Here is a 10766-nt window from a genome sequence, read left to right on the forward strand (position 1 = left end):
ACTGCTGAGCCCATGAACCCTAGAGCCTGTGCTCCACAATAAGAAAAACCACCTCAATGAGAAGCTCTTGCACAACGAGAGAGCAGCCCCCATTCTGCTGTGACTAGAGAAAGCTTGTGAGCAGAATGAAGACCCAGTGCAGCCATAAGCAAACAGTTGAAAAATAAAAAAGAGGGATCAGCTTAATTCAAAACAATGACCAGGTCTCTGTTATTTACTAGGTATTCTAACTTCTTAGAAAGATCTCAAAACAACCTCCTTAAAAATGAGCCGTGAAGAGAGCAAGAAGGGTGAATGAAATCCCAAGATCCTGAGCCTCAACCTATACCAATGTCTGGCCCCTTTCAAGATGGACTGCTGACCCCTCTCAGAGTATTACTGCCTTCCGATGCTGCCAGCATCTCTTTATCCTGGAGTAGATTCATGATCTGGTGTTAGGACATGCCCCCAGAAATTCCTGAAGACTAGACAACTGTAAGGACGAAGTTTGCAAGTGGATTTCTGAACCTTGAAATATCAACAGCTGCCATTGAGCAGATTTTTCATCGTGTGCATCACTCACAGCAGCCTTCTGAGGTCCTATTCAGTTCAGTGCAGTCGCTCAGTCGTGTCCGACTCTTTGCGACCCCATGAACCGCAGCATGCCAGGCCTCCCTGTCCATCACCAACTCACGGAGTCCACCCAAACCCGTATCTGTTGAGTTGGTGATGCCATCCAACCATCTCATCCTCTGTCGTCTCCTGCTCCTCCTGCCCCCAATCCCTCCCAGCATCAGGGTCTTTTCCAATGAGTCAGCTCTTCGCATGAGGTGGCCACAGTATTGGAGTTTCAGCTTCAGCATCAGTCCTTCCAGTGAACACCCAGGACTGGTCTCCTTTAGGATGGACTGGTTGGATCTCCTTGCAGTCCAAGGGACTCTCAAGTGTCTTCTCCAACGGCGCAGTTCAAAAGCATCAATTCTTCCGCTCTCAGTTTTCTTTATAGTCCAGCTCTCACATCCATACATGACCACTGGAAAAACCATAACCTTGACTAGAAGGACCTTTGTTGCAAACTAATATCTCTGCTTTTTAACATGCTCTCTAGGTTGGTCCTACTTTCCTTCCAAGGAGTAAGCGTCTTTTAATTTCATGGCTGCAGTCACCATCTGCAGTGATTTTAGAGCCCAGAAAAATAAAGTCAGCCACTGTTTCCACTGTTTCCCCATCTATTTCCCATGAAGTGATGGGACCGGATGCCATGATCTTAGTTTTCTGAATGAGATCCTATTAATATACCCATTTTACAGAGAGGAAACTGAGGCATGGAGAATGTAACTACCTTGCCAGGGGTCACGGGGACCATCAGTGGTAGAGCTGGGATTTAGAGCTGAAGCCCACAGCCTTTTAGGGTTCCTTTTTTGAGGCTGACATTTTCACAAAGTGAGTAACTGAAGCAATGATCATCATTACTACCCAGAAACTATTAGATGCCCAACCTTTAAAATCTTAATAACTGGGAGAGACTTCTGAACTCATCTGGGATTCTCTCCGTGTCCCAGAAGCACATAAGATACATTTAACTGTTCATTTTTTTTCCCTTCAGCACTTTGTTTCCTGAAGTTCTTTTAAGATGAAAATTTTCAGTCAGTGACATTAAAGTTGAAATTTTAAAGTAAACTGATAAGCTTTTCTTTTTATTGAAGGATCTTCATAATGGGCTTTTATTAAAAAAAAAAAAAAAAAAACACACTCTGTCCATAAATCTCTTCACTTACCTACTTTCCCTGTTACTTTTACGTTTATATAACTGAAGTCCTTGTTCCCTGCCCCATCCCCACCCCCCACTAGTTCGTTTCCCTTTTCCATGTATCTAAACTGGCTAAACTTCATTCTTCCATATAGTCCCTCTAAGTATCAGGGTAGGAAGGTAACGTGATACTCAAAACTGACAGTTTAAAAAAAAAGAGGGAAATAAACACAGTTTTCTTTGCTCATAATTGAGAAGCAAGGTCACTCAAGGTAAAATGTACCTTTTTATTCTCTTCCTAGTCACTTCAGGTGCCTGAAAAAGTTGTTGATAAGAGATGTATTTATTAATATATTTTTACCAAGATAATAAGTTTTATTTCAGGAACTAAGTATTTATTTTCCTTTCCACCAGTCTTTCCCCCCATCCCACCCCCCACCCTGCGTATGTTCTTGTATAACATTTTAAGAAATTTAGATTCAGATTGAAAAGAAACAGGAGTCTTTTGTCACAGAGACCAACTACATAAACTTGTAATGTATCAAGTAATTAGTCATTAGGGAAGCAAATGGACGGATTAGGACTTGTTAATTACTTACATCAATCAGCAGGAGAAGCCTGAGAAAACTACAGATTTTTCCTGGCTCTTCCTCATCTGCCATTTCTACCAACTTCCTTTCTGAAAAAGAGGAAGTTCATAGTAATGACGTTCAACAGGATTTGATTTCAACCCCTCCCGCACCCCTGAAAGGTATGAAGGCCCAGGAAAAGGCGGGTGTGGGAGAGGAGCCAGGAAGGCAGGGAGGATGGCAGGCAGCTGCTCAGGGCCCCGGAAGGGCGCCCGGGTCCTGGGTGGGGCGCCCCCTCGCCTGACCACTAGCCCTGCTTCGGGTTCTCTCCCAAGGAGGAATAACAGTGACAGTAAAGGTCTGAGTTTGTTAAGACAGCATGCCAACAAACGGTTTGTTTTTTTTTTTTTGAAGATCAAAATCAAATGTAAGCCTCTTTAAGAGACTCAAACTAAATGCCAGTTACATAGGGGATAAAATATAGATTCATCCTACAGTGTGGTTGCCTGAGACTTAGGAATTTGACCTCTTAGGTTTTCCCCGAAAGAACAGTAAATGGAAACCAGAGCGGCCTGTGAGAAAACAGTACAGTGTTTAGCCTCCAACCACAAAATCCTGCAAAGCAAATTCCTGTTGAGGGAAAGACTCTCCCAGCACTTCGCACCTCCCTCTAGCATAGCACCTAAGCCTTCTCACTGTCGTTACTTATCTACATGTCTGTCTCCCCCTAGAGTGTGAGCTCCTCCAGGGCAGGATCCCTGTTTTTATTCATCTTTGTGCCCCGGTGCCAAGCACAGTGCCTGGCTCATGGTAGGTGCTCACTCCATGTTTGTTGAATGAATATAGCAGTGCTTCTTGGGTTGATCAGCTAATTTCTTTCTGTTTATTTTGTTGGGTTTTCTGTTTGTTTGTTTCTGCCCAGTGTTGTTAATGCTTTTGGTAGCCTGAAGGCAAGGATCTTGCAGCTCACCATCTTGCATTTGGCATTGCCTTTCCTAGGAATCACCCGTCCGTCATCGTGCAGCCCGGGAAGAGACCTTTACCTGTGGAATCTCCAGACACACAAAGGAAGCGGAGGATACACAGATGTGATTATGATGGATGCAACAAAGTGTACACTAAGAGCTCTCACTTGAAAGCGCACAGAAGGACACATACAGGTATTAAGAGACTCGCTTCGTTTACTTTCTTAGGAAGTACTAGAAGGGAGTGTTAAATGTTCTGTCCTGGAGAGATTACTACAGTGAAATTTTTTCAGGCGTCTTAAAAGTGGCCCTAGTCAGCTACAGCTGTCTCTCTGCAGTTGTGAAGAATGAAGTTGCTGATGATGATCTGTTTTTCTAATAGGACATAGTCAGGGTTCTCTGCGTAACAAGGTCTCTCACAAACACTTGCAGCTCTGCCTTCTCTGTAGTAAGAGGCAGAGAAGGGCAGGACACCTCCACTGCGAGCAGAGGGGAAAGTGCCCTTAACCACGGGCCTGTGTCATCAAAGATGTGGCCTTCTTGTAGACTGTCATTTAATAAATGTTGTACATTAAAAAACAGTTCTTCATGCAGAGCAAGTAAATGCAGCAGTGTATAGAAATGGAATTCAAATGGAAATGGAAGTCATTGAACGGAAGAAAAGTAAAGAGATATTGGTAATTATCATCTTCTAAAAGTGAGGGCGCTTGTATGCCATCGCCTGCCATATTTGTTCTAGGGTATTTTCCAGCTTGCCAGGTGTTGAATATAGAGCAGGCAGGCAGATCTTATAAAAACTGTTAAATAGGTGAAGAAAACATAAAGTTGTCCCCTGGGCTCCAGAACAAAACATCTTAAGGAATTCGTACAAAAGTATTTTAAACAAACCTGAGTAATTGCAGTTGGTAGTGGTGACTAATGTTTATGGGAGGCCTCATCTGGCGTGGCCTGAAGTCTTCGATGTGAAATTCTAGCGTAATAGTCATTTGCCTCTCTGTACATTTCCTTAACTCAGAATGTAGGGGTTTGGGAGCCTTGTGAGTCATTCTCACTAGGAATATTTACAAAGAGAACAATCTGGGATTCGGAAGAGGAAAGGAACTAAAGTGTCTGGCAGAGTGGAAGTGAAGTTTTTTAGCACATCCTGTAAGGAGGCAGAGGAATCCATCCCGCACACAGCTGTCCTTCGGCTTCCTCGCAGCGTTACCGTGGAGAGAGCTGAGGCCACAGCCTTGCGGTTAGGGGATCACCCAATGGGCAGTGCCAAGCAGATTCAGGAATGCCTCCCCAGGGGCATGAATGGGACCTGAGAGGTGGATGTTATCACATGCCAGCATAAGATTAAAAAGACATTGGGTATTTGGATAACAATTTAGATGTAGGAAAAATTACCTCTTACATGTATATTCTGTGCAATAAAGTAGGTAATATAAATTCTGAGTATGTCATTGAAATAAATGCCAAGGAATGGCAGTCCTTTAAGGTTTCTGGAAAACTGAGGAGATAGTAAATGGAAATGAATCTGTGATGCCCATTATCCATTATTACTAGTTTAAACAGGCAAAATTGCCATTAGCTGCCTGTTTATTAGTAAAAACCGTCATGCTGACTGTCCTTGTGACTTCCCCACAAGTAAGGAAGTAAATGAAAGGCGCTCAGTCATCCAAATCTTTGTGACCCCATGGACTATACTGTCCATGGAATTCTCCAGGCCAGAATACTGGAGTGGGTAGCCGTTCCCTTCTCCAGGGGATCGTCTCGACCCGGGGATCAAACCCAGGTCTCCCACATTGCAGGTGGATTCTTTACCAGCTGAGCCTGTGACTCCCCAGCAGCGGTCTTCTTTTTCTCACCTGTGGATTATCCTTGCCCAGGAGAGAGTTGCAGAAACCTGATGTCCCCTGACAGGGTGGGGAGAAATTACTCTGTTTTCATTAAAGCTTTATACTTAGGCATTGATGGTGTTGACTAACCAAAAAGCAAAATGTTGAAATCCCTGATAAATATTTCAGTTCATAGGGACTAAGGGACTTTACATTTTTAGAAAACTACTGAATAAGAAAATCCCCACAAGACTTTTGATTTGGGCTTCTCATTGGATAATGCCTCAGGTAGCTAAGTTCCTAAGTAGGTTTACAACTTGAAGGTTAGCAAATACGGATCACTGTGTATTAAGAACAGGTTCGTCACTACTATTGAGGGCAAACCCAAAATTATTTGGTAGCCCCTTGGAGTGGATTTCAGTGCCATAAATATGCTTTAAGAACTCTTAAAACCCACCCTTCCCCCCTTTTGGGGAGCAGAAAGCCAATTACACATTAACACAGTTTCTTTTTCTTGTCTGTCCCCCAGTGGTTCATATGGCAGTATTATTGAGGAACAAATGTATGATCATATATTGGAAATAATGTTTGTCAAGAGCTATTTTTCTTAACTTTTTACTTTATATTGGAGTATAGCCTGTTAAAATGGGCTTCCCTGGTGGCTCAGATGGTAAAGAATCTGTCTGCAATGCAGGAGACCCGAGTTCAATCCCCGGGTTGAGAAGATCCCCAGGAGAAGGGAATGATTACCCACTGCAGTATTCTTACCTGGAGAATCCCAAGAACAGAGGAGCTTAGTGGGCTGTGGTCCATGGGGTCAGGAAGAGTCAGACACAACTGAATGACTAAGCTCATAGCCTGTAAACAGTGTTGTAATAGTTTCAGATAGACAGCAAAGGGACTGAGCCTTACATATACACATATGCATTCTCCCCCAAACTCCCTTCCCATTGTCAAGAGCTTTAGCTCAAAAATATTTGCTGTCTTTAATTGTTAATATCGTTTTGCTATTAGAAAAAAAAAATAAGCTCCTTTCCCCCACCTCTCTGCAGGAGAAAAACCCTACAAATGTACGTGGGAAGGATGCACATGGAAATTTGCTCGGTCTGATGAACTCACAAGACATTTCCGAAAACACACTGGCATCAAACCTTTCCAGTGTCCAGACTGTGACCGCAGCTTCTCCCGCTCCGACCACCTTGCTCTTCACAGGAAACGCCACATGCTCGTGTGAACACCTCCACCGCCCGCCTCAGCGTGGCCCCCCACCCTCCAGCTCGCTCGCTATCCTCCTCCCCATCAGCTAACTCATTTTTTACATGTACATTTTAATTTCGATTCAGCTGGTCTGAATCTGAATTTATATCATTCAAACTTCCATATGGTCAGTAGTAAATATCCTCTAATCCTCCCTCTCCTTACCACGGGTCAGACCTAAAGAATGTGAACACTTTTTTTTTTTTCCGGGGATGCTAAGCAAACCCTTCTTAGAGATACGTTTAATGTAATGAAAACAAGGGAACATGTAAACGAACATAACCAATTGTCGGTTTCTCCATGTATTCCTCAAGAGAACATCAAAGTAAATGTATTACAAGTACAGTATCCAGCCTGCTAGTCCTTGCCAGAGACATCCAGACCTATGTGCCCTGTGATCATGTTTGGTGCTTCACAGCGAAAAGAAGGGCGTAAGCTCTCACAGATTAGCTAGACTTGCAGCCTGCTGTCGGGCTAGTACAGTCAGCTCTTCCTTTGTCCTTCACATATCTGGCTTGTCAACTTGGATTTGTCACTTCATCTAAATGTACATCCTTTAACCCCCTTTGTGCCTGTGGCTCCTTGGGAGGGCTTTGCCACCACTGGGAGGGGAGCCAGAGCTGCTGATTTAGGTGGGTGATGTCTGTCAGTTGAGGGGATGGATGCTCTATTTGCCTAGCATGGAGTTGGAGCAAAGGGGCATGGAACAGAAGCAGAGCGGGGTGGGCAGAGGAGGAAGCCATCCATCCTGCTGGGCAAGGGCTTTCTGGTGAGACGCCATCATTTTGTAGCTGGGCAGAGCATTCGCAGAGTTTCAGCCTCTATGCACGTTCAGCTGTGCAGAATCCTATTGCAAAGCCAGATAGAGTGGGCGTCTCCACACACCTGTCTCCATTTCTGCAGTGTCCTTCGTGTGCATCACCAAGCATTGATCATAGGAATGCCACAAAAATATCTGCCCAGACATGGTAAAAAAAAAAAAAAAAATCTCTTGGGTAAGGGTATGAATGGCCTTCTTTTACCCCACCTATTTAATAGCTTTTTTGCAAACAGGAAAACTTTGAGTGGTAATTGTATTCCCCTATCCAATTAATCATGGAAACTTCATACGGAAACTTTTCTGTTTGAGCTGCAGAGTGCCTAATTGGCTGTCATCTGTGTTCAAAACAAATATCTGCTAATGCTTTAGTAGATCCCTTCAATCTAAGACCTGAGTGACACTATTTGTAAATATAAATAGTTGTGAAGCACACATACCTTTCTTTGGGGGACAGATTTCTGAAAAATCTGGAAAACCACAGTTCAGGGATTCATAAATGTAGCTCAAATTCCCAAATGTTTACTGTGGGAGCTGGCAATCTCCTGTCATTATCACATATCCTACCAGAAAAGAACAAACTGAAAATGACTCGTGTTTATGTTGACGATTAATAGCACCATTATTTTAGGGGAAGTTTTTTCAAAAGCAGGCTTTTGAGCACCATAGTGTAAATGCCAATAAAAATAATCTACGCATAGAAATGCCATTGGTCCTAAATTTGAAGAAAGTGGGCGACGGTGGTCTAGTGTGGGTGCATGTAAGTAAATGCGCATTCATCCCTCGATAAAGGAAGGAGGAGCAGAGAGAAGAACGGAATCCTGAAGATTCATCCCAGCCACAACTCAGGATCCAACACAACCGTAACTGGGAGGAATGTACTGTTCAGTTGTTTTTAAAACATCAGTGCATGAGTGATTCTGGAGGCCTGCGATCGTGTGGGGAGCTTACTTTGATGGCGCCATGTTAATAAACGTGAGTTGTAGGGACTGTGCACCTAAGAGATCCCGCTTATCAGCCCTCGGGTCCAACTGAAAGGCGATGTAGTTGAGAAATGCAGAGTAATTTGTATGTGGCACTTGGTTTTTATTTTCTTTATTTTTTTCTTAAGCACTGCAAAAATTTGTTTAGAATATTAAACCATCCTTATGAGGCTTTTTTTTTTTTTTTTTTTGCAACTATGACATGAATTGAGGGATTTTTTTAAAAAATGGCTCTTGGAAAAGTAGGTATTGTCTATATTGTAGATGCTTAGTCACATTCATGCCAAAGTGTTTATAGCTTGAAATGGTTCTTCCACAACACACCGAAGAATGGAGTGCAAATAACTATTTTTTTTTATGAGCTAACCAATTTGTGCATGTTCTAACCCATCTTGAAGGTGGGAAAAGAGGCAAGAAAGGGTAGAAAATTGATCTTTGGATAATTAGCTTTGAGTCGAAGTCCAGCTGATAGAAAGCTTCATGGGTTCTCATGAAATTTAATTCGTATTTGCTATAGCATATTTAAATTTTTTTCAAAAAAGCAAGCAGGACCCTGCAAAGACTTACTACATTACTATTCAGCCTGCTTAGATATGGTAACATTAACAAGAATACACTTCAACTCTGAAAATAAAGCAACCCAGAAAGCTTTTTTCTGTTCCCATGCTGGCCTATATACTTCAGTTACCAATTGGCTGTTAACCAAATTTTCCTTCTTTATATATATTTGTATTTTAATATGATAGTTGAAAAATTTAGTATCTTAGTAATTTTTAGCTGTTATTGTGGAAGACCTCCAATACAAGATAAGGTACCCTTGAACGTGTGGTTTTAATGATATGCCATGTTACTATCAATGGTGATTTTAATTTTGAATATTTTAAATTGATGAGAATGATTTGTAAACATGAAGTTGGTGTTGTATAAATTCTGTTGGTTATAGAATTTCTTTGGTGATTATCCAAGTGTCATCCTGGGGCAGAAGTCAGAAAAATCACATCTGCAACCATCATTATTTTAGAGTTCTAAAATGTGAACCTACATCATAAATGGGCATTAACATTCTAAATCACCTGGTTTGGAGAATGTGTTAGCAGCATAGCTATGTTCAACTAAGGAAATGGCTAAATACCAGAAGTTTCAAGAGCCTTGGAACAGATTTACAGGGGAACTCTATATGTATGTGTATATTTTATTAAACACCCATCTGCACTATCAGTGTTGCACTAATGTGGAATTTGAAAAACTATATTGCTGATACTGTATATCTGCACATCATTCCTGATTAGATTGTTTAAAAGACAATCTCAAAGGTCTGAGGTTTTAAAATAATTTGGTTGGTTTGAAAATATACAGTCATCTTGAAGGAGTCACTGTCATGCATGAAGTTGCTCAGAGTGGTCTTTATTCTCTTCTTGGTCAAGGTTAACAATTTCTAAATGATTGCAAATTCACTTAAATAATACATTTACAAAGCCATTTTACATGCATTAAACGAGGGCTACAACAATATTATGTTTTACAAATACTAGCACTTTTTTTTTTTGCTGTTATGTACTTAGTGTTAGAGGGTCAAAATAATCTTTCTGCTTAGCATCTCTTAAACCATACCTGCAAATATAGCAGGATTATTACATTTACAGTACTTTAATACTTGTATAAACTATGCAGAAATTTTTAATAAAGTGTAATATATTTTATAAGCTAATAAGACTGAATGGGTAAAGGTTTTTAGCATGCATTAGTATACTTGCAAATACTGAAACATTTTGGTAATCTTTCTTACTAAAGATGTGAATGTTTAATGTTCCTTCTCTGTTTCTACTCTGTAGTCCAATGGGAATTCAGTAATGACATTTTGTCATGTCAAACTGTGAACATAAATTTGTACTGTACAGTCCTCATATACTATATACAGTATGCAATATATGTATTATATACTTGTTAATAAAACCATCAGAATATTAAATGTGATCATGTGATTACTATATATACAGTGATCACTAGGAACAGAACTTACTAGCAAAGTCACATGAAAGAGACCCTTACTTACAAATTTCAAAGTAAATCATCTTTTAATAGGCAATCATTAATGGAGGGAAAGAAAAGCAGATCTAACTGGGGGATGCACTATATGAGTTAACCTTAAAGCTGCGTCCCTGGTCTTCTGATAAGAAATTTTCTAAGTACAAACCATAAACGTAGACAAGCCAGCATGAACCTACAAACTCCCCTAGTGCATTCTTGGAATATTTTATTATGACCCTGCTGCTGCTGAGTCGCTTTAGTCGTGTCTGTCTCTGTCCGACCCCATAGACGGCAGCCCACCAGGCTCCTTTGTCCCAGGGATTCCCCAGGCAAGAATACTGGAGTGGGTTGCCATTTCCTTCTCCCTATTATGATCCTAACTACCTCCAAAAAGAATTTTCCGTTTCATGTGTGTAATAACTTTAAACTTTTTAATAAAAGATCAAAATTCATAACTTGGACAGTGGGGAGTCAGGAATTATATCTGGATGAACATGATTTCTTTAAACCTTCAATAAGCCATGTCCGTGGACACTGCTGTGTCTTTGTCATTTAGAGTTTCTAAGACAAAATGTCTTGCCCTCTCAGAATCCCT

The 10766-nt window shown here is 41.2% G+C and overlaps 1 protein-coding gene across 2 annotated transcripts in view; it reads left to right on the top strand.

Annotated features, from left to right (window-relative positions):
• Window positions 1–10112, top strand: part of KLF3 (Kruppel like factor 3) — a 35703-nt gene extending 25591 nt beyond the window's left edge. For both annotated transcript variants that reach the window (XM_043870900.1, XM_043870899.1), the window contains 2 exons: window positions 3298–3458; window positions 6139–10112. In XM_043870900.1, coding sequence (XP_043726835.1) covers window positions 3298–3458; window positions 6139–6320 — 343 coding nt within the window. In that variant the 3' untranslated portion in view covers window positions 6321–10112. The remainder of the gene's footprint in view (window positions 1–3297; window positions 3459–6138) is intronic.
• The last annotated feature ends 654 nt before the right edge of the window (window positions 10113–10766 follow it).

This window comes from Cervus elaphus, chromosome 17 (genome assembly GCF_910594005.1).
Source record: "Cervus elaphus chromosome 17, mCerEla1.1, whole genome shotgun sequence".
Taxonomy (NCBI): Eukaryota; Metazoa; Chordata; class Mammalia; order Artiodactyla; family Cervidae; genus Cervus; species Cervus elaphus.